This window comes from Castor canadensis, chromosome 8 (genome assembly GCF_047511655.1).
Source record: "Castor canadensis chromosome 8, mCasCan1.hap1v2, whole genome shotgun sequence".
NCBI classification, from domain to species: domain Eukaryota; kingdom Metazoa; phylum Chordata; class Mammalia; order Rodentia; family Castoridae; genus Castor; species Castor canadensis.
In genome coordinates, this window is record NC_133393.1 from 21,178,623 (window position 1) to 21,202,081 (window position 23,459).

Below are 23,459 nucleotides of genomic sequence, written 5' to 3' on the forward strand. Positions count from 1 at the left end.
CCCTATCAGAGGTCCAGAGTGGTTGGGTGATCAGTGGAAAGTGTCACCTCCTCCACAGGCTATGCGACCTGAGCCAAGAGGAGACTCACTAGGCCTCAGTTTCCCCCCTTACATGCTTGACTAAGGAGCGGTGGGGTGTACAAATGAACACGCCACATGGGGGCATACGCCACGTGTGCGCGATGTGAGAAGCTGCCCTGCGGCTGGGGGTTCTGGTGCTGCACTGGGTGGGAACAGCGCGCCCCTTTGCGTCCTTGTGCTCTGCTGCACTTTCCAAGGTGTGTACCTGAAAGGCTAGGTCCACTGACCTTCGATCTGTGGGGCAAAGAGGGGTCTTCGTCGTATCTTTGGGGTGGGCGAGATGGCCCGCGCACAGAGAGTGGGGAAGAGGGAGCCTCGGGAGAGGGTTACAATTGAGCGTGGTGGGAGGGGGAGCCGACGGCGCGGCGGGCGTGGAGAGGTGGTGGGGCGCCGCCAGAGTCCCGGCCTTCCGGAGGTGGAGGTGCGGGGTAGGGGGTGGCCTCCCAGGTGCTCTGTCTTTAAAAGGCCGGCGGAATCGCCGAGCGCTCGGCCCGCACTTGCAGCGCAAACTTGCGGGCTGGGCTCGCAGCTCCCCGGGTGCGGCAGCCGCCGTGGGCGCCGGGCGATCGGCTGCAGCCCCCTCGCCCCCTCGTGCTCCCGGCGCTCCCGCCCTTCCCGCGCCTCCCTTCTCCGCGGCTTCCTCGCTCTTCAGTCTCTCGCTCGCTCTCCAGCGCGCTCTCTCGCTCGCTCTCATTTTTTCCCTGCTGCTGCTGCTGCCGCCGCCGCCGCCGCCGCCGCCGCCGCGGCGCTGTCAGGCACCTGCATCTCCGCCGGCTGCGCTCGCTGGTCTGCTCCCGCTCCGTTCCCTTCTAAGCCCGGAGCCTCGGCAGGACCCAGCTTCCCGGACGCCTCGCTTGCACTCTCGGGCTCGGACACCGGGCTCCGCGGCAGAAGGAGCAGGGCTTGCCGCCGCTTCCAGCTCGCTCGCTGGTTCTAGCCTGAGCAGCCGCCGAACGCCGCGCGCTTGGCGGCGGTTCCGGCAGAGCGGCCGCCAGCTCACCCCCGCTGCGTCCGAGACTTCGGGCGGCTCCGTGCGGGGCTTGGTCCGCAGCGTCAGCGCCGCCCGCCGCGGCCCGGGCTCTGGGCACCGCGAGAAACGAGCGGCCGACCGCCGCCTGCCTGCCGCGGGAACGCAGCCGGCCCTTCGCCGCGGCTGAAACCTCAGCAGCGCGCGGTGAGTTGTGTGCCCCGAGGGGGACGGGAAGAAGGGACCGTGCCCTCCTGCCTCCTGGAGCGCGCGGGCTGCGGTGGGCACACCGGTCCTTGGGGAGGTGGCCTCGGGCGAGCTCTCGCGCTCGAGGTGCCGGGAGGAGGTGCGGCAGATTCCGGCCGGAGGGCGCGGGACGCGGGGTAGAGGGTCTGCCCTCGGGGCTAGGGCCACCTCTCTGGATGCCTGCAAGGAGAGAATGAGGCAGCGGCTCTTTTTGCAGGTCTAGGGGAAAGTAGTGTCCCTGTGTACGGGGGCTATGTCAGGTTCCTCCGGATGGAGGGTGGTACCAGCTCTCAGGTGGGGGCGGCGGCATTAGCGCACCCCCTCTGCGGAGAGGCAGGGCAGGCGGGGGCGCAGGGCATTATTTGCGCCTCTGCTCAGCGGTCTACCGGCGGGAGGGCATCGCCAGCCTCGCACGCCTCAGCTCCTTTCCCAGGTACCGCGTCCGGCTCAGGTGCCCGCCCCAGAGCCGCCTTCGCCACGGGCCGGAGCCGAATAACTGCTGGCCGGCAGCCGCCGCGGCTTCGGGAGGCGGTGCAGGTCTGGGGTCTTCGGGCGGGACTTCAGGGTCAGGCTTTCTCTGGACACTTGGGACAGTGCCTTCCCGAGACCTTGATGAGCCTAAGCCTCTTGGCTGCAGCCGGGCAGCGCACCGGCCGCGTGAATCTGTGTGTGCTGGCGTGTGCGTGCGTGTGTGCTGGGGGGAGGCCCCTGCTAGGGGTCGGTCTTCCCCGGCGCCCGCAGGCTGGAGCGTCCCCTCCCCGAGCGGGGGCGGGGCCGGGCGTGGAGGCCCTGATTGCGAGAGGCGCCCCCGCACGCGGGAGGTCTGAGGCTGTTTGTGCCGAGCTGGGGCAACGGCGGGCGGCAGGGAGTCCTGAGCGGTTCCGAACGTACGAGCGCCCTCTGCCCCTAGGCCAGAGTGACACTCCGCCCTCAGCCCTGTTTGGAGGGGTCACCCAATTTCTTTCCTCCTTCTCCCCACCATCCCTGCTGATGGCCTGGGAGAAAGCTGGCTTTTTTGCCAACCGGGCTGGGCTTGCCGGGCTGGCGTAACTGAAGCCACTTGTCTGTCAGGCTGGCAGGAAGCTGGAGGTGATGGGGGAGGGAGCCTGGTGTGTTTGTTCCCATCATTGAGTCTTCCTTGTGCATTCTGGGCTGAGAGTGGGGACTTAGGGTTGTTAGGGAGGCCAGTGTCCACATTGAGCCTTCTGCAAACGCCCAGCCCTAGGCTAGCTCTTGGAGGAACCTTCTTAGTCCCCAGGCTGTGGATGTGGTTCTTTCTCCGTGGGCCTGAGGCTCAGACTGTGCACAGTTGGAGGGCTCTGATTAAGAGCTGAACTCTGGGGTCTTTTCTGAGAGTAGCGAGCTAGATTCCCCAGAGCTCCGGACACTCCTTGGTGGTGTGTCCACGGGGCAGAGGCCTATTCCTTCTCTTGGGCAGCCCATGGGGCTTGTGAAGAGGACCTGGTTATGGTGAGAAGCACTCAGAGCCCTTGTCCCTCTTTCTGACCTGGGGTGGGGACCTTTGGGGATGGTGCTCCTGAGCCTCTTGCCCGGGGCAGGAATGCCTGCTGATTTAGAATTAGGTGACCACTATCTCCATCCCTCCAACTTTGGTCCTTTTAGACATAAGCCCACACCTTCACACCTCTTAGGGACAACTCCCCCCCCAAAGTTATCCCTCACCCCAGGAAGCCAGCAATGCTTAACACAAAGAAATGCTCTTTAAATGGTGGATTTCCAGATACTTGTGGAGAGGGGTTTGGGGAACACAAAGCCTGTCACATAGAATAGGTCCTGAGCAGGCAGAGGGAAAGTGGGAGCATCAGGCATGGTAGGCTGCTCCTCCCTCCTTCCTTCCTTCCCATTCCTCCTCCTTAAACCTGAGTCTGGGCCTCTTCAGGTTGGAGGTTGCAGGAATGACGTCTCTGGGAGGCATCAGGGCTGGCAGACCTGTGAGGGAGCAGTGCTCAGGCTAGAAGGGTCAGAGGCTGGGCCTAGGCCAGAAGGGCTGTGCAGCCCTGACCCCTTCCAGAGGGGTCCACAGCCCAGCCTTTAGGCTTCTGACCACACCCATCCCCACCCTGCTGCAGGGGACATCTGGTAGGAAGAGATGGGAACAGGTCCCAGTGGACTCCTGAGCCTTGTAATTATAGCTGACAGACTCATCCGCTCCCCTAGACAAGTGTGGATTCCACAGCCCCTAATTACCACCCACCCCAAGACATCTGCTCGCCCCAGCCGTTGTCCTGCTCCGCTGGGCCTAGAACCCAACTTTCCAGTGGGTAGGCCTTGTTGGCAGTTTGGGCAGCTGGCCTGCAGGCTGTGGAATGGAAGGTTATCTCCCTTCTGCAGAGTGGCAGCCAGGTTCCCACCAGGAGGGGGCTGACAGGAGGTCTGCCTGCTGAGTAGGCCCACTTGGGGGAGAGGCCAAGGGGAGGGCTTGCCCTCGTGGGAAGCAGGGGACAGCAGGTTTCTGTCACTTCCATCTGCTCCTGGGAAGAGCAAGAGACTTGTTTTCATGCATGTCACCTCTGCCCTAGTTAGCTGGGACCATCAAACTGGTCTGAGAGATGTCCCTACCTTCCGTTCTGTGTAGCACAGGTTCCTTTTCCTCTTGGCCCTCATTGCTCTGTTCCACACCTCTCTGTGTGGTCTTTACCTCCCTCTGCTTCTCTTCTCCCCATTCCCAGCCAGCTTCCTTTTCCCTGCTCTGACTCTCTGCTCCCCTTCTCTGTCCCCACTTGGGCTGCTCCTGCTGAGAGGATAGGAAAGGGACCTGGCCCAGCCCACAGCTGCTGGCTACCTCCAGGTCAGGAAAGGCTGTTCCAGCTTGTCCCCAATTCTCTTGGCTCTGTGGAGAAAAGAGCACCTCAAGGGCAGTAAAAATCACTCTTAAATTTAAGCTGATGACTCCTGTCGAAATATTTTATTAGAACTTTGCCATTGAATGGTCTCATGGTGCCAGGGAGGCATAAATACATGTGTATGCACAGATATTAAATAAATTGGGGGACACAGTGTATAAATGACATTACTGGGATCCTGTTCAATTAAGGTAGGTATTATCTGCAGTAATTGGGAAGTGACAACCCGTAATGATAGCATATGGCATGTTGGGGTCAAATAAGTGGCTGAGTTAAGCCACCAGCTCTCCTGGAGAAGGTGGGGACGTCCATCATGTGATGAGGCTATGATGGCCGTGGGTCTGTCAGAGGTCAGATGGCTGTTCTCCTGGGCTGGGCCATCACATAGGGACCAGGAGCTCTGGGTTTCACTGGGCACCCCTGGCCACCTCCACTCCCTAGGGTAACAGAAAGTAACCCCTGGGTCTGCTTCCTGGTCAGGGCAGGACTTCTACCATTGAGGGGTTTAAACACAGAAATGAAGACTGGGGACTAGACCTGAATTCCAAGGCTTTTGTCAGGCAGTGTCTCAGATGTTACTCAGTGCCCGTTCTCGGCCCAGAATGCAGTCTCACCACACAACTGTGGTTCTGGTCACGGCTGTGCAGGCCATTGCGCATGGACGGGGCTAAGTGCTGGGGTAGGGAAGCTGGTTTGAGGAGGACAGGAAGAGGAAGCGGTGTGATGGCGAGGCCACAGTAGCACCAGCTGCAAACCCAGCGCTTGCCCCCTTCAGTCTTGGCTGGAAAGCTAGGGCCAGGGGTGGCACTGAATGATGGGTGGAAGGCAAGGTCCCAGCATCTATGTGGACGTGGGGGCCTCCTGGTTGGAGGAGACCTGGACATCATGAACTTGGCAGCTGAGGAGGAGGAAGTCAGCACTGGGTGTTTCCTGGCTGGACTGGGGACCAACTGGACTGGGGACCAAGGGCCTCGAGACCTGCTTGCCTTGGTGTGCTGGGTGATGGAGCACAAGCACGAGGCTTCTAACTGATGTGGGCAGCTGTGGCCTCTGCAGGTGGCTCCCCTTCTGGGCCTCAGGTTCTCTTGTTATGAGTCACTGCTGCTTTTGTGCTCAAAGCCTTCTAAGAGCCCCTGGTTTCTCTGTCCACATTGTAGCCCCTAAAGTCTGCCTAGATTTTGGCTGCGTGCCCTCTCTGGCCTCATCTCCCATAAGCCCCCTTCATCTCCACTATCCCCTAGTCATGCTGGCCTCCTTGCTGTTCCTTAACACTGAATGCTAAGCACATGCCCACCTCAGGGCCTTTGCACTTGCTGTTCTCTGAACCTGGGTACACTCTTCCCAGAAAGGGCTCATCCCTTTCCTGCCTTCAATCTCTGTTCAAATTTGAATAGCACTTCCTCAGAGAAGGATTCCTTGCTGATCCTCTTCTAGAACAGCCCCTCCATGTCCCTTTATCTGCCCCTGCTCCCCTGAAGTGCCACTGTCCTTGTGACCCCCCCCCACCGGAATGTCCTCTCCGGTGGGTGTATGTCTGTGTCACCCTTAGAGCAGGGCAGGGTGCTCAGCCCACATTGAATGCCACACTGAATGGCTCATAGGAATTTGGTGCTACTGCAGACCCTGGCCGTGGGCTCTGCTTTGGTGGGCTGTAGTGCTGGCTCTGAGCAGGGGACCTGACTCCGACCATCATTTATGAAGTGCATTCTGTGTTCTGAGCCTTGGAAGAGGCACAGGGGATGCAGAGATGTGCTGGTCACGCAGGCTTTTAGTGTGTTCCCAGGTCATCGGTGTCCAACATCAGAGGGTGTGTCATTAGCTTCATGGGCAGGAGACAGCTGGAATTGGACTAATCAGGGCAAACTTCCTAGAGGAGGTGGGGATCTCAACTGCTTCTGGAAGGGAGGGATCACAGTTTGGGGCAAGGCAAGGCCAATTGATTTTAAGTTTTCCTTTCCTTAGTTTCCACTGGCATTAAGCTAATGAATGACTTCCTGTATCCCTCCCTGGCTCCCTCCTCCCTTCTGTCCTTCCATACATATTTCTCCAGTGAACTCTGCCCAGCACAGAACTAGCTCCTTGTTCTGGCTCAGGAAGTAGGGTCTGGGTTTTAGAACATGAAGGTTCCTGGTCCAGCCTGGTGAGCTGGCATAGCTCGGGAGCAAATGGTAGCCAGCTTGGCTGGACCCCTGTGTGCCCTCCTCCTTGCTCTTAGAAGATGGCCCACTGGGGCTGGCAGAGTGGCTCAAGTGGTAGAGTGCTTGCGTAGCAAGCACAAGGCCTTGAGTTCAAACTCTAGTAATGCCAATAAATAAATAAATAGATAAAGTAAAAGCAAAGAACGGTGGAAAATTCCAGTTGCCTCCTCATGGCCCATCAATCCTTGTTTACCTGCCTGAACCCATGCCCGAAATCTCACCATTAGAGCCACTTCTTTGGGCTAGAGAGCTTCTGTGGCTACAGAGGCTCCTGTAAACACAGAGTGGCTACCTGGAGAGGGCCTAGGGGTTATCCCCCACAGTGCAGCCAGGGTGCAGAGACTGAGGTGAGTGCTGCCTGACGGCCACATGGGATAGCTGTGTGCTGGGATCAGATGGCGTGGGCTCTCCTCATTCAGGTGGGAATCAAACTATGAGCTCCCTCACAGGGGCAGCTGCCCGAGCTGGGGTAGAGGATGGGGCTTCAGATGACCTGAATTCCTGTTCATTCTGGGGGAAACTGTCCAGCAGCCACCCCTCCGCCCAGCAGTCAGGTTCCCAGGGGGTGGCCTCAGGGTCACAGATGAAGGGAGGGGAGAGGCCTCTGGTTCCCCTCATTTTGATCTTTGGGGAAGCAGCACTGCCCTTCCCCCTCCCTGTCCCCCTTCCTCCCTGTGTGAAATGTGGGCTATGAGGCCTCAAAATAGCTCAGGAGACTCGGAACAGATTCCTCATCTATTCACAGGCCCGGCTTCCTGAGCACCTGGGCTGGGCCACCTTGCGGGCAGAAGTGCGGAGGTGAGACAAGAGGTGGAGGGGACGGAGGCACGACTCAGGAAGGCCAAGGGTGTGGGCTGGGCTCCAGGCCTGAACCCCCCCAGGCTGGCCTGGGCCCCGTCCTCAAAGGGCCAAGTGCAGGAGCCTGTGGCACTGATTGTGTCCCTATGCTAGGGGTCAAGTTCAAGGCTGTTTCTTGGGTGTCTTTGCTCTTTATTCTGGCGTTTGGGTTTTGTTCTGTTTTGCTGGTTTTGGAAGACTAAGAGAAGCTCAGTGAAAAATAATTGGAGGTTCAGTGAATCATGGTAGTCCTCTTCGGCTCTGGTTGTTTTGTGGTTTGTGGTTTTTCCTGGCTCAGGCCGTGGCTGGGCAGGGAGGGGCTGAGGTTGGAAGAGCATGAAGTGCCTGCTTGTTAAGACAGCAGTGTCACTCTGAGGCAGGGTCCTGGGGCCCCTCAGAGAGCAAAGGCCTAGACTGGTCCCCACCACCCTGACTGTGGGGCCTGCAGCTGTCCTCCAGCCCCTGCCCCCATTTCCATTCACTGAAGAGAATGTTCTGGAAAATCCAGTGGCCTGTGAATTGTTGCCATGTGGAGGTGGCCAAGCCTTCCCCCTGCTCTCTGTCTTTACCCTTCTGTGTGAGCTCTGTCCTTCCTGGGGCTGGAGAAAAGGAGACAGCCCAGAGGAGAAGATGGGGCAGACAAGGGGAAGAGAAGGGGAAGAGACCCCCTGGCATGGGCCTGCAGCCATCTTGGAGGCCCCTTCTGGGGAGTGCCACCCCCTGCCCCATGCCCCAGGCTTTTGCTTCCTGGCTATTTCGGAACTGAGGGGAAAGGACTTCAGAGAAGGACCCCCTCCAGGTGTCTCCAGCTCCCCCTTCCTCTGCAGGTGAGCGGGCCTGTGGGGAAAGGAGCACTGGGAGAAGCGGCCCCCAGCTCTGCTCTCCTGGCTCCTTTCACTCAGGGTATTTTTACTTTTACCTTGTTCCTGTTACATGATCAAAGGAAGGAGGGGAGAATGAAAGAGGCAGATGTTTCCCAGCTTTTTGGAGGCGCTCAGAAGGCAGGCCTTTTGAGGGCCGAAGGGGACCTGCCGTGGTCAGGAGCTTGGATCCATTCCCAGGTGGGAGGCCTTGAGGGCGATCTGACCAGCCTGGAGCAGGCCGCAGGGCCACAGGGCTCTGGACCTAGTCCTGTGAGCTGGCCGTTCTCCTCTCCCAGGACTTCTTCTCCACATTGCGTCTGTCCTTCGTGTGTGTGTGTGTGTGTGTGTGTGTGTGTGTGTGTGTGTGTGTGTGCACGCTGCTCAGTCCAGATGTGCCTGGGCCTCCAGCAGAAGCCATTGTTGGACTGGCACGAAGGATCTGCAAGTCTGAGCAGGGCCAACTGTCAGGAGCTGCTGTGCATCGGCCTCCCAGCCTGAGCCAGCCCTGCTGTGGCCCACGCTCTGTCATGATGCCAGAATTCCTCCCTGTGACATTCTTGGGAACAATCATGGACTCACAAGATGTTGGGACCAATGGGGCTTGAGGACAGTGGGGTGGCCAGGGCCATGGGCAGCCTGTACCCTCTGTGTTGCTGGGCTCTATGTCATGGATGCACTGGATGCTTCAGCTTCACCTGTGAAATGGGGTCGAATATACCACACAGCTCACAGCGCTATGAGCTTCCACCGGGAACTGGGAGTAAAGTTCAAAGAACAAGGCCTGGCACGAACCTGTGGGGCCACTGTCAATGTCTGGACAGCAATGTTTTGTTGTTTTTCTTGGTGGCACTGGGGTTTGAACTTAGGGCCTCACACTTGCTAAGCAGATACTCTTATTGCTTGAACCACTCCATCAGTCCTTTTTTGTGATTTTTTTTTTTTTTCAGTTAGGGCCTTGAGAACTATTTGCCTGGGACAGGCTTTGAACCTTGAGCCTCCTGATTTCTGCCTTCTGAATAGCTAGGATCACAGGCATGAGCCACCGGCCCTTGAGTGAATAGCAGTGTTTTGTTGTATGTGCTCTACCTGCCATAGCAGGCTGGGTAGCATCTCTGAGCCCTGCCTTAACACAGGTTAGTAGGTGGCTCTCCCCCATCATTTCAGCGACAACTGAAAATGTTCCCACAGGGTGGCAGGTGCCCACTCACCCATTTGACAGATTTGGAAACTGAGGAGCAATGGGAATGAGCCTCATCTTCAGCAAGGCAGTAGTGGGAGTGGGCCATTTATGGCTTCTTCAGGGTCTTTTCTGAATTGTCTGCCACCACACGAGTGCCCTGGTACTCCACCTCCTCCCTCCCACTCTCTAGGCCATTGGGAAAGCCACCTGACAAGCTCATTTACACAGAGTGTAAGGAGTGAGGTCCACTCTGCACACCTGTACCTGCCTCTGAATTTTGATCGCGCTTACATTGTCTCCAAAGCACCTGGCTCCCAGCCCTGGGTCACTGGGTCCTGGAGAAGGTGGCATTGTGAGATCTTCCAAGGGGTTCCTCTGGGCTCCTTCAATGTGGCTGGTGTTAGCTTCCAGACCTGACGCATCTTGATTTGCTGTGTGACTTTGGAGAGTTATGTGATGTCTCTGGGATATTGGTTCACGTGCAGAACGGGGCCAAGGGGAATTAGTAGTCACATGCCTGACTTCTGAGGAGCTAATGAAGAGGGAGCACTTTTGTTTTTATGTACTGGGGATTAAAATCAGAGCCCGTGTGCTTTTGGTTTGTTTTTGAGATGGGGTCTTGCTAACTTTTGCCTGGGCTGGCCTCGCCCTTGATTGTCCCCAAGGCCAGAAAAGCCTAGAAACTGAGGCTGGATTCTAGGGTGCCATGTCCTCACTGTTAGGACCTCAGTGGGAGAAAGGCAGGTAGGAAGGGATGGCTCTAAGTTCGTGCTTCGTCTTGATGGAGGCACCATGTCTCTGGAGGAAGCTCCCAATCCCAACACAAGCTCCTCTTCCAGCTGCCTGGGAAACTGAGGCACAGAATGGACAAGTGGCTTGATGGTCATCATTTGAGAAGCCGGCGGGAGGGGAGGGGGAAGGGGCCTTGGGTTGCCTCTAGCCCAGCCTTAACTCCATGTCTTCCAGCCCTACTCCCTGTGGTCTCCTAAGTGCAGGGGAGAAAAGCTGCTGGCTTTGGGCGGGGAGGTTGGGGTGAGGGAAGGAATCCCAGGGGAAATTAGCCCAAATTAGCAGTGAGAATGAGGAAGAGCTGGTGTTCTCTTTTCTACCCTTGCAGATAAATATTTAATCACAACAATAATAATGACGAGGATTGTAATAATGTACAGGCTGTAACCTGAGTCCGGCTTCGGCAGGGGAAGGGGGACAGAGAGAAGAGCAGTGGGGGAATGGAGACTGAGGAAAGCCAGGGAGGCTGAGGGAGGTGGGAGGAGCAAGCAGAAGGAGGCAGGGGATGCTGGCTTTATCCCCTGCTTGGGGCCCTTGCCTTGCACACCTGGGGTGGACATGTGGAAATGGAGGGTTTACCTCACTCAGAACCCCAAAAGTCCCACTATAACCCTGGTCTTCCTAGTGAGCAGCTCCCAGCCTGGTCTCAGACTGTTCACTACAGCAGAGGACTGGCTCTGCCTTCCGTGGCATTCTGTGTGCCTCTGTGGGCCTCAGTTCCCTTATCTCTAGAGTGGGGTTCAGTTTCAGTCAGTGGGACCAGTTTCTTGCTATATCTTTTGTGGGTGTGTTGAGGAAGCTCTCCTCCCCACTCCCCAGCCATTCCTGTGGTTGCTGAGGGGCGCTGCTCTCAGGCCCCAGCCTCTGAGGACAGTGGGCACAGGCCCTGGGAAGTCTTCAAATGTGACCTAGTTTCTGCCTCCAGCTCTCCCATTTCAACCAGGGTTGAGCTGCAGCCGGGAGGAAACCAAGTTGACGAGATTTATGGAGTCTTTGGCGATAACCTCCAGCATCTCCCTCTCCCAGACTCCTGATGAGAGATCAGAATAGCTAATGTCTTCTTTGGGCTTCTGTTTGATACTCTCCTTCTCTCTCTGTCCTTCGCTCAGGTCGGTAGGAGGAGAGGATTGGAGCTGTTTTCTACTTGATGCCAAGATACGCCAAGCTAGGAGCGCTCTTCCCTTTCCACGGTCATCGTCCAAGATCAGGCCTGCAGGATGTGGGGACCAGGATCAGAGCTTTTCTGAAGCCCCAGCCACTCCCTGCTGCCTGTGGTCCTGGACTGTGCAGGCTGCTGAGCACTGCCCGAGTGCCAAGGAGGAGGTGGAGGAGGGAGAGCACTCCAGCATGGTCTGCCCCACTGCCTGCCCTCAGCCACACTGCTGCTGAAGCGACCCTGCCCATGTGCACCCAGGCCGTGGGGCCGGGGGCCTGTCAGGGCTAGGAGTGGGACCCGCCATTCATGGGTCTCTAGGACTTGCGAGATGCCTGGGAAGAGAGGCTGGGGCTGGTGGTGGGCCCGGTTGCCCCTCTGCCTGCTCCTCAGCTTTTCCAGTCCTTGGATGCCTTCCTCCCTGGGAAAACCCAAGGGCCATCCCCACATGAACTCTATCCGCATAGATGGGGACATCACGCTGGGAGGCCTGTTCCCAGTGCACGGCCGGGGCTCGGAGGGCAAGGCCTGTGGAGAACTGAAGAAGGAAAAGGGCATCCACCGGCTGGAGGCCATGCTCTTTGCTTTGGATCGCATCAACAATGACCCGGACCTGCTGCCCAACATCACACTGGGCGCCCGCATTCTGGACACCTGCTCGAGGGACACCCATGCCCTTGAGCAGTCACTGACCTTTGTGCAGGCGCTCATCGAGAAGGATGGCACAGAGGTCCGCTGTGGCAGCGGCAGCCCGCCCATCATCACCAAGCCCGAGCGAGTGGTGGGTGTCATCGGTGCTTCGGGGAGCTCAGTCTCCATCATGGTGGCTAATATCCTCCGCCTCTTCAAGGTCAGTGTCCCAGTGGGCCTCAGAGGTGTTTCCATCAACAGCTCAGCTAACCTAGGGTGCCTGTCCAGCTAGCATCTTCTCCCTCTTCTCTTTCTGCCTCCAAGGCAGAAAGTTGCCCCTCAGAGCAGTGTCTGAGAATTGGGCAGTCCTCTGGTTCCAGTGCCTAGTGCTGTGGCTGGAGTGTGGGTGGTGCCCAGGGACCAAGCTCCAGGCGCTGACCATGGTGCTGAAGCAGCACCTATCCCTGGAGCTTGGCGATTACTCCACCTTCCCAGGGGAACATCAGAGAGGCAGACAGACAGACAGACAGGTGGATAGATAGAAGGGCAGGCAGACAAAAACAATGAACAGAAATAGGAACGTTGGAGATTGCTAGGGAGAAAATGCAAGATTTTTGTTTTGACATTGTTTTCAAATAATTGCGATTCCCAAGAAAGAGATATTTTTCTTCTGGGTAGTTGAGGAAGCCCCTGGTGGCCCTCCTGTCCCACCCCATAGTTGCGGTTTGGGAACATGTCCGCATTTTTTTCTGGATGGGGTGTGGGGCTGTTGGGCCTGCAGAAAACGCAGATGAGTACTGGCACACAGGCCTGGCGGAGCAGGCCTTCTGGGCCTCTGAGCCCTGAACCCAGACTCACTCTCTTCCTTCCCTCTGCCTTTCCTCCTATCACACCTTTCTCCCTTTTCTTCTGGAACCCCGCCCTGCCCCCTCCACACCGCCTCCCTTCCTCTCTTCCCGGGGCAAGAGCTGCTGATTTGCAATTCAATTGGAGCCAAGTGCTTCGCTAAGCTGCTAAAACAACCGAAAGCTACTGGGTAGAGAGAAAAACATTACAAGCATTTTACCAATAATTATGAGCCCGCTTCTCTCTCCTCGAGCCTGCCTGTTTGCTCTGCGTGTGTTTGTGCAAGCATTCAGGGAGAGAATGGGAAAGGGAAGAGGAAAGGACAGGGGAAGCCACTGCTGGGTCCCTCCCTCACCCTGGTGTCACTCTTGGCCTCTGGAGGTGGCCCCCCTCCTGTCTCCAGGGTTGGCAGAGGGCTGGGAGATGCTGCTTGGGCTGAGGCTGGATCCTTCTAACCTGGGCCCTTTCTGGAACCTATTTAACCAACTCCCAGAATGCATCAGTACTTGGGGGCATCTCTGGGGGCCTGTGTTGTGAGTAGGGCGCAGGAAGGTTTGGAGGCTTAAGTTGTGAAGATCGTGAGTTCCATGCCAGTGCATACAGTGCAGGAGTGTCCCTGCGGTGCCCTGTGGTCCTTGAGAACGGGGCTTTTCCTGGACTGTTCGACTTGGATAGAAACACGGTTGTAACTAACACAAATGGATGCATATGAAGAACGCCAAATTCATATGTAATTCTAAGACAAATAGGAGATGTGAAGGAATCTTTGTCCCTGCAGGGGGCATTCTGAACAGTCTCTGGGGACTGCGTTGCCCTGCATCATCTCCCATAGGTCCTTGGAGGACCGTTTAGGAACAGGTGGGCTGGCAGATCCTCCCACCCCTCCAGTCTCCCACAGAGGAGTGGACAGCCGGGGCAAGGAGGTGCTGGGCCTGGCTGAGTGACCACTTTGGTTGGCCAGCCTGGGAGGGCAGCAGCCTGGGCCAAATGGCAGAGTGATAAGCCCTGGGCTTGTCCTGTCTGCCTCTGGAAAGGCCACACTGCAAGTGACTGTTATGACCTCCTTATGTGAGCTCTGTAATGAAAACCTTCGTGAGTCTTTAGAAACATGGTAAAGCAGCCTGGCCGGCAGGGCTTGCAGCTGTGACATCGTGGAGGTCCCGCTCCTCTTGCAAAGGTGGGATGGGGGACAGTGCCCACTTCACAGGGATGTGGACCAGCTCAAAGGAGCTGATTGGTGCCTGTCACCTGACACACAGAAAGCCATGCAGTGGTCCCACTGGGTATTTGATTTTAGAGCATGTTCTTGGGAGCACAGATATTTTGGGAGGAGATGCTCACAGGTGCTCATGGCCCCAGACCGTCTGTGGCTGTGACTTCTGTGCCCTTCTCCTCTGGGATGGGGAAGGTCAGTGGGAGAGGGGCCAGGGTTACCAGGGACTCCTTCTTTCCTGTAATTTTGAGCAGAAATGAACATGGCGAGGCCAGGTGAGGTGGCTCACATCTGCAGTTCCAGCTACTTGGGAGGGGGAGGCAGAGATCTGGAGGATTGTGGTCAAAGCCAGTCAGGGCAAAAAGTTAGCGAGACACTATCTCAACAAACAAGCCCAGACATGGTGGTGGACACCTGTGATCCCATCTGTAGGGGAGTAGGATGAAGGATCTTAGTTCAAGGCCAGCCCTAGGTGAAAATGGGAGAGCCTATCTGAAAAATGACTAAAAGCAAACTAGGACTGGAGGTATGGCTCAAGTGGTAGAGCAACTGCTTACCAAGCACAAGTTCAGACATCAGTATTGCCAGAAAAAAAAAGAAAAAAGAAAAAAGAATGTGTTGGGCTCAATATGGTTTGTGCTTCCGTGGGTCACAGGAATGGAGTGGTTCGGACAGGTGTCAGAGATAACTGGAACCTGAAGAATGGAGAAGCAAAGGATGGAGGAGAACAGAGAGGGCTGTGCTGGGAAGGAGGGGATGGGGTGGGAGGGAGCCAGACAGCTGTGATCTGCATTCCCTGGGTCCCTTTCCACAGCGTTAATGGTTAATGGTCCAGCCTGGCAACAAGAGACCTCCTCAATAATTAAACGGATAAAAATGAGAGACTGGGCGAGAAACTTCAAAGCCATTTACAAAGGCAAAAAAGATTGAACTTTGGGGAGGGTGGTCAGAGGCTGAGCTGGGGAGGAGAGGCTGAGGGAGGGGACCTGGGGCTGCACCCCTGACCAGGAGGGAGCTCTCAAGACTGCCCTCACAGCTCTCCTTGCTCCAGACATGAGTTTCCTGGGCCCTTCCCAGAGGTCTGGGCTGGGGACACTGGAGGCTGATTTCCTGCTAATGGGCTATGTCAGGGCTGGATGTGAGCAAGACTCATAGGTGTGAGATTGCAGGGCTGACACCCTTCCTAGAGATGTAGACACTGAGCCCTGATTATGTGGCAGGCAGGGCTGGGGCTGTGTCCCCTCTCCCAGGCTTGGTGTCCTCCAGACTGCAGCTGGAGTAAACTGAACCCAGACCTTCCTTGGGGATCAGAAACCCTGACTCTAGGGACTCAGAGATCTAACAATTTATATCCCTCACTCCCTGCCCCACCACCTCCCCTCATCCTCAGTTTGACCTATCTCCTGTATTGACGGGAGTGAATACCTTGTGCACAGTATCCTAAACCCAGAGGGTGTGGCCATACTGTGAACAATGCCATACTGTGGGGATAGCCCAGGTTCTGGAGCCAGTCAGGCCTCATTTTAATCCCTGCTCCACTAGCATTACCTTACCTCCACTTACATATCAGTCATGGACACCCTAGTGTGAATGAGCCAATAAGCTTCTTTCCTGAGAACAGCCTTGTCAGTGGACAGAAGGAGCAGTGTCCCAAATCTGGGCCTGTAAGAGTTCAGAGGAATCCAGAAACTGATTCTCTGAGTCTTGCATTCATTTTGCAGTAGAGAGAACTGCAACCCCATAGGGGAGGCCGCACACATGGTGGTGAATTTGGACTTTGCAGACAGGCAGCCTGGGGCCTGACCACCTTGGCACACTGTTTAACCTTGCTCTGCCTCGATTTCCTCTTTGCAAATGAGGCTGAGAGTGGTCCCAGCTCATAGGCCAGGAGTGGGGATTGTGCGTTAAGCCCTGAGCAAGGCCAGCACGGTGCCTGGCACACAGTCAGCCCACAGGAAATGTCATTGCGCAGCTTGTGGCTGGGCCTTCAGTCAGCGTGAGAGATTCCACTGATGCGTAAGAGGATGGCGCAGGCGGGCAGTGACAGACGGTGACCTTTGAGGCTGATCCTGGAGAGTTCCCACCATCTGCTGGACCTTCTCACGTCTTCCCGCATAGGCTCTGTGCTCAGAGCAGTGACCGAGCAGCCAGCTTTGCTTTTGGGTGGTGACAGTGTTCTTGCTGAGGGCCCGTAGGGCATGGCGACAGGGAGAGGGGGTGTCTGTGCTGCCCCAGCCTGGCCCAGTGTCCGGCTGTTTCTCCACTGTGTGCGGGGCTGTCGTGTGTCACTGCTCTTGGCCTTTCCTGCTCTTAGTGTAGCTTAGGTGACATAGACTTCCTGTAGAGGACATGGCTTCTGTGTCTTCAGTGTGTTTCATGCATGGCACAGCCAGGAGCAACTTTAGGCCGTCCCTTTCGCCGTCCCCAGCCCTCCATGTCCCTGGGAGACAGCGCCATCCTGTCACTTGGTGCCTGGGCTCAGAGACTTAAAGGCGTTTTGCCACCATTTTTCCACAGTCTCCGTAGGCCGCATGCTCTGCTTTCGGAGTGTATCCTGGACACCACCACTTCTCCACCTTCCACACGAGTTTCTCACCCTGACCGTTGCAGATGTCTGCTCTCCCCTCTCTCTGCTCTACGTGACTTTCCCACAGCCAGACCCTTGCTCATGCCTGGAACCATCTTTCTAAAACCCAAATCAGATCTGCTTCCCTGCTGCTTAAACTACTATTTACTTCCTGTAGCAGTTGGATTAAAATGCAAACTCCACACCTGTCTGGGTGATGCCCTCAATCGCATCCTTTTGTACCCCATGCCAGTTATATTATCTTTAAGGTCCTTGAGGGCACCGCAGTCTTTTTCAACCCCAGGGCCTCTGCACCTGCTATGCACAGTCTGGAGTCTTGTTGCCTACTTTCAACCTGGATCTTTCTCATGTAGCCTTAAGTTTAAATGGCCTTTAGAGAGGCCCCCTGCCCCCATTATTCCTGCTCACTTCCTGTTCTCTTTCTTCTTGGCACTCATCACAGTTGCATTCAACTGTGATGTTTTCCTATCTGCCCAAGCTTGGGCTCCCTTCAAGACCAGGCTTAGCAAACGACAGCCCAGGAGTCACGTCTGCTCTCCTGTTTTTGTGTGGTACATGAGCTGAGAAAGGTTTTTGTGGCTTAAATGCTTGGAAAAATAAAAATACCATGACATGAGAAAGTCAGGGGTGATTGAGCTTTGAAGGTTCACACAGCTTCACAGAGCACAGCCCCCCTCACCCTCTTCTGTAGCCTAGAGCTGCTGTCCAGCTACCCTGACAGAAATGAGCAGTGAGGTGGCTCCTGCTGGGCTCTGACTCCACCTGTGGGACTCAGGGGACACCAGTGGCACAGTAGGTCCCCAGGAGCCCTCTGGGATGGTCTTGCAGAGACAGGGACAGGGAGGTCTAGGAGTCCACAGTCTGCAGTAGCGGCAGGACAGCTGTGGTCTCAGGGCCCCGGACAGCCCTGTGTGGGGACAGGTGCCGCTGGGTCTCCCTTATCACTGGGCCAAGCCAGTGCCGACCACCATGGGGACCCCAGGGTGGCCCAGAAGTACTTCCTACCCAAACTCCTCCAGGTTCTCACTGACTGACCCAGAGCTTTGTCCCTGTTAAAAGGTGTCGCCATACACCATTTTAAGCAGTTAGTAGAGGTTTGTCCATTGGGCTGGCTCAGTCCCTCTTGGGGATAAGTGGAGGACCTTTCCTTAGAGAGTGGAATAATTACGACATTTATACAGCACTTGCCCTGGGCCCACTTTAACTTCTCTCAGCAGCCCCCAGAGGCAGGTACAGTTGTCCTCAGTTTATAGATATGAGCATGGAGGCACAGAGAAGCCAAGGAACCTGACCAGGGTCACACAGCTAGTGAGTGGTGGCGCCTGGACATGGACCCAGCCTGTCTGGCTCTGAATCCGCCCTTCTTCCCACTCTGCTCTTGATCTCCAGGTTGGGGTGGGTTCGAGGCCTGGCCTGATGCTTTTCGTGATTGCTGTGTGGCCTGAGCCTGGGTGTACACACCCATGAAATGGTGTGACAAGATGAACCTGACAGCACCCGTGGTGTATACAAAGTCCTTAGCAGGTGCTCAGGGGACACTGGTATTGCCAGAACAAGTTTGATAGACTCCAGGAAGCTTGTGAGGTACTGGGCACCTGGGTGGGGAAGAAGAGGAAGAGGGGTCAGGAGACCCTGGGGCTGTTTTCCCCAGGGGAGGCACACAGCCCTCCACCATTATAGCACCTGCCTCTCATCTGTGCCCTGTGGTAAGAGTCTGGGAAGGGGAGCCTCAAAGATAGGCCAGGCCTGTGCCTGGACAGAGCTGAAGGGGGATGGGGGAAGGGGAAGGTGGCATTGGGGTGGAGCTGAAGCCCTCCCACTGCTCTGAATCCTCTGCAGCCGTTCACTGAGTAGGTTGGAGTGGCTTTGCTTGGTTACTGGGCACCTAGGGAGCATTTGACTTCCGGATCCTCTAGGGTCTATGTTCAAACCCCTGCTAATGTGCCTGCCTGGCCTCCTTGGCCCTCTGGCCTACCTCATGGGCTCCTCAGCCTGCTGGGACCCTGGGGCTTCAGGGCAGCTCTGACGAGGGAGCTCTGGGAGTGGAGGTGGGCGGGGATCCAGCTCCATTGTGTGGGGTTTGAAGGAGGAAGTGGAGGCCTTCAGGAGAGGCCCTGGGAGAGGCCCAGGTAGAAGCTGACAGGCCCTTGGCCAGGTGTGGCAATGGCACGGCAGCTGAGGTGGAGGCTCAGTCTAGGGGCCTCAGGTTCACTGTTGGCTTCTAGCTCCCTCAGCCTTCTGGACCTCAGTTTACCCATCTGTAAACATTTGCTCACTCACTGCGTCTGCCCTCCTGCCACAGCAGAGCTCATTGGAATCACTTGAGGAGTTTAAAATCCTGCTGCCAGGCTGCTCCCCAGGAATTTGGACCTAGTTGGTCTGAGGTGGGGCCCGGGCTCCCCACGCGATGCCCATGTGGCTCTGAGATGCAGAACTACTGCTGTAAGTGAAGCCCATAAAGCAGGAAACAGACCATGAATCGGGACGAGGGAGGCGGGCAATGAACAGACACAACGCACGAATGTACAGGACCCTGCAGTGCCCTGCAGAACCACACGGGGAAGTGCCTAGAGAGCCACGAGGGGCAGGGATGCCACTGTAGACAGGGGAGGGGACTTTTTTGAAGAGTGGTTGCCCTATGGGGATTTAGGAAGAGTGTTCTAGGGACAGCAGCAGTAAGTGCAAAGGCCCTGGGGCAGGACTGTGCTTCAGTGTTGATTTGATCCAGGAGCTCCAGTGAGGAGTGGGGACCTCTTGAAACCCACACCCAACTCCTTCTTGCTATAGAGAATGAGGTGGGAGGGTTACCAGGATTCTGGCGACCTTGGGCAAGTCACCAGGCCTCTCAGGACCTCAGTGTCCTCACTTGTAAAGAGGCTAAATGGTCCCAGTGAAGTCATCCAGACAGAAGGTCTGCATCTATACCCCTGCTCTGCCACTGATTACCTGGGAGGCACCTCTTGTGCCTCAGTCTCCTTGTCTGTAAGACGGGGATGCCTGTGTCACCCACTTCACTGGGCATTGTGAGGACTGAGTGAGACTTAAGAAGTGCCCAGGGCAGTACAGTATGGGGACCCCTGCTGTGGCCAAGTACAGCCTAAGCTTTGGAGGCAGTGCATGGCAAATACCAGCCCCTTTCGTGGAGCTGCTGCACCTTGCTCACCCCAGCTGTGACATGGCAAAGGCTAGTGTCCCTTTCAGGGTGCACATGAGAATGTAGCAGGGAGGTGGGGCATGTGGCGTTGGTACTTGTCTTCTGCCAACACCCAAGGGACAAATGCCTGTGGCCTAAGCCATGCAGGGAGAAAGATGACTGGTGGGTGTCCCCTTGCAGGACTCCTATGGAGCTGGGGTCCTCCTGTCATCCCTGCTGTGGATGACCTTGCTGAGGGGGTGGTGGTTTGGGAAGGTCCCTTTGCCAGTGAGGCCTCCTATAGCTGCACTCAGGGCTGGCAATGTGACCTTGGGTCACCTGCTATCTTCTCTATAAATGAGGGCATCAGACCAGGTGGACTCTGAGCCCACTCTGTACCAGTCACGCTCTGTGCTTCCCAAACCTGCCTCACCGCCTTTGCCTGGGCAGTGCCACCTCCTAGGATGCCCTTGTCACTAGAGCTGGACCCCTGCTTCAGGATCTGGTTCAGCCCGACAAGACTTTCCTGGGACTAGGCTCTTCTGTGGCACTCACAGCTCTCCACAGTCCACTGAACCTCTCTGGTCATCTTCCACACCCTGGTTGCCAGCCCAGAGACAAATAGGCAGATGGACAGACAGATAGACAGATAGACAGGGTGGCAGGCAAAGCCAGGGAGTTGGCACCTTGGGACTGAGTGTGGAGGCATGTCTTAGACCTGAGTCTGTGGGATGGGGGCCTCAGCCTGCAGGGCTGGACCCACCATCCCTGCCTGTCCACCTCTAATGAGCTGCATGCTTTTCATTTTCCCCAACTTACTACATGAGCATTTTATGACCCAGGAGTTGGGAGGTAAAGAAGGTGAATTCTACTTTCTATTCTAATCGACCTTTCTGCCTGCTACTTGCAGGGGGACCTGGGCTGGGGTGAGGCTAGGAGAGGCAGGTGAGGTTTGTTTGTGGTGCCAGTGCTGCTGTGGGGATAGTTGTGGCCTGAAGGTGTCAGGGCCACCTCCTTTCTCTGCTTCCCCCTCACATCCTCTCCTCCTGGCCCTTTGGACTTTTCTCTCTCCTCTCTCCTAGGTCCCTCTCTGGTGGCGTGGATCAGCCTCTTCCCTGGGGTGCATGGTTAAAGGCAGGAGCTAGAAGCAGATGACAGCCTGCCTGCTTCTTGCCAGGTCTTGTGCCCACTCTGGTCACCCACCTGTCCTTCCTGCCTCACACCTTGACTGTGGCCTTGGGCACTTCAGCATCAAGAGCTTCTTGGTGGGCACCAGGCCCACCCAGACCTTTCCTCTGACTCAGGTGCCTCCCCACCCCTGCCAGCATAGCCCCTGGGGCTGCTGGGCTCATATGGGAGGATGGAGACCAGCTCAGTGTGTATTCCAGGGATGTGCAACCCCAAGGGCACGCACATGCTTCACAAAGGGAAATCGCAGCCTGGGTTCAAATCTTGGCAGCTCACTTGTCCTGCCTGAACTGGGTGTCCAGCTCTGTGAGATGGACAGGGTGGAGCGCTAACAGAACAGCATGAAGAGATCATCCTGGCACAAATACACAGCAGGTGGTCAGGAAGCAGCGGCCTTTGGAAAGTGTGCTGTGTGAGGAGGAGGCTGGCTTCTTCTCCTGTCCCCTCATTGTGTCCCTGAGTCCTGAAACTCAGTCCTCTCCAGGCCTCAGTTTCTCCCTGGGGTCTGCTGAGAGACACCCAGGCTGTCCCATGTGAGGGAAGGAATGCTCTGGCCACACTTTGGCGAAGTGAGAATGGAGCAGGCCACAGCTGTCTCCAAGGGCCTGGGGACTTCAAACTCATAGTAGTTGAAATGTCCTGTGTGGAGGGGCCTCTGTGCAGCACCCCAACCCTGGCCAGGGGAGAGTGTTGTGTCGTGGCTGCAGAGGCAGACAGGCCTCCTCCCATGTTCCCTAGACTATGGTCTGGGGGAGGAGGGGCAGCATTGGCCTCTGTCAGGGCCTCAGGGTGAGGTGCTCACTCCTCCTCAGGTTCTAGAAGCTGTCAGGAGTCCAGAGCAGTGCTTATAACCCCAAGGGATGAGTTCTGGGGGGAGACCCTGGCCAGGGTGGCACTCAAGATTTAGGAAAGGGGAGGGGGTTGATGGAGCATCCACGGCTTATACCACCCAGTCTTTTGTTTTGTTGCAAATCACTGGCGTGGGTCTCCTGTGAAGGGGTTTCTCTCAATAACACACGCACACACGCACGCACACGCTTTTGTCTTGCTGCTGGGGATTAGGGCCCTTGCTTGCTAAGCAGGTGCTCTACCACTGAGCAACCCCAGCCTCCACGTATGTTTTGCAGGATGATTTCAAGCACATGAAGATTATAGAGAACACTGTAAATGGACCATCCTGTACCTACCACCTGGTTACATATTGTTATTTTGCTGAAATAGCATCCAAACTTGTCTTCATTTTAAGAAAGAAGACTTTGCAAATAGGATGAAAGGCCCTGCAAGTACCTTCTTGTCCCTCCCCCCTTTTCCTCCTTGGAGGCAACTGCTGCTAGGTCTTGTATATGTTGGTATAAATTCTTTTAATTCCCATGCACTTTAGGAAATATATATCTATAAATAATATTTAGTTGATAATATAATAATATTTAGTTTTAAGTTGATAAAAATGAGATCCGTGGAGTGCGTTCTCCTGGATTTTTTTCTCATGCCTCATTTCCCTGTGGTTTGCCCTGTTCTTTTTCTTGGCTGTGTAGTGCCTCACGATGGGACACTGTCCCTTGCATTTACTTAGTCATTGTTCTTTGTGTCTACTCGGGAGTTCCAGAGGATCTTCCTGATGTTACAAATATCCTTGCCAATTCTCCCATGCCTGGGGAGCTCCTTGTAGAGGAGTGGAATTGCACACTCCCAGGAACAAGGCTCCTGATACTCCCTAGGGCTACCAGTGTTGCTGTCTGTATTCTATGCAGGACAGGATGCCGCTTTGCATCCCGCAGGGCTGGTTCAAGTACAGGTTTCCTAAGGTGCCTGGGCCTGCGCAGGTCACTAAGCAGGCTCTCAGCGTGTGGTGTCCTGCATCATGGTCTTGATGGGTTCTTGCCTCTGCCGGCGCCACACTCTGTCTTTCTTCTGGGCTCTGGAGCCCCTCCCGTCCCCACTCACTGGCTGTGGGACTTTGGGAAAGTTGCTGGATGTCTGTGTATGTGTGGGAGGGGGCTTCCTGTAGGAGAATGGAGAATGCTGACACTCAAGGGCCACGGCTGCTAGGTGGAGGGGCCGTTTGCAGGTGAGGGTGGTGGGGAGGGAGCACAAGTTCAAAGGCCTGGTGGTCAGAGGCAGCGGGGGGCATTTGTGTGTGGAGGTGGGAGTCTCACCTCTGGGACTGAGTTGCCACAGCCGTGGCCATGGTGCTGCAGAAGCTGGGGACATTACAGGCAGCCACCTCTCTGCAGCAGTGGCTTTGCCCTCAAGGCCTCGGGCGCACCTGGAAGGGGCTTTATGGGAAGTCTAAGTGTGAGGAAATGTTAAGTGCCTTAGAAGTACTTTGATTATTTTAAATTGCTTAAGTGGTTTTAAGATGGTCTAAGTATCTCGGGGACACAGACACAAAATCAATTAGGAAAGTACAACAAGCCAGGGAGACGGAAGTAGCCCCTCACCTAACCCGGCCCCCACCCCTGCCTAACCATCTTCCTGAGGCCTGGGAGGGCTCTGCTGGCCTTGTGTCCTGTTTCCTTCTGGGGCATTGCAGGTCGCTGAGGTCTTGGGGTGGGGCAGAGTGTACCCGAAAGGGTATCATTTGAAGATGCCGCTCTTCTGCCTGAGCCTTTATCCAGCAGCCCTGGGGGAGCCTGGAGTACCCTGGGCCTGGCGTTCTCATACAGTACTATTGCTTAGTGCGC

General features: G+C 56.1%; 1 protein-coding gene across 3 annotated transcripts in view; it reads left to right on the forward strand.

Annotated features, from left to right (window-relative positions):
• The first annotated feature begins 637 nt into the window (after positions 1-637).
• The window catches only part of Grm4 (glutamate metabotropic receptor 4), a 107,211-nt gene continuing 84,389 nt past the window's right edge, over positions 638-23,459 (forward strand). Inside the window, exons 1-2 of one of the 3 annotated variants that reach the window (XM_074082410.1) lie at positions 638-1,255; positions 11,135-12,028. In XM_074082410.1, the coding sequence (XP_073938511.1) occupies positions 11,510-12,028 (519 nt within the window). In that variant the 5' untranslated portion in view covers positions 638-1,255; positions 11,135-11,509. Of the gene's footprint in view, positions 1,256-11,134; positions 12,029-23,459 lie in introns of those variants that run through there. The other 2 variants (XM_074082411.1, XM_020164095.2) reach the window with 2 other exon arrangements.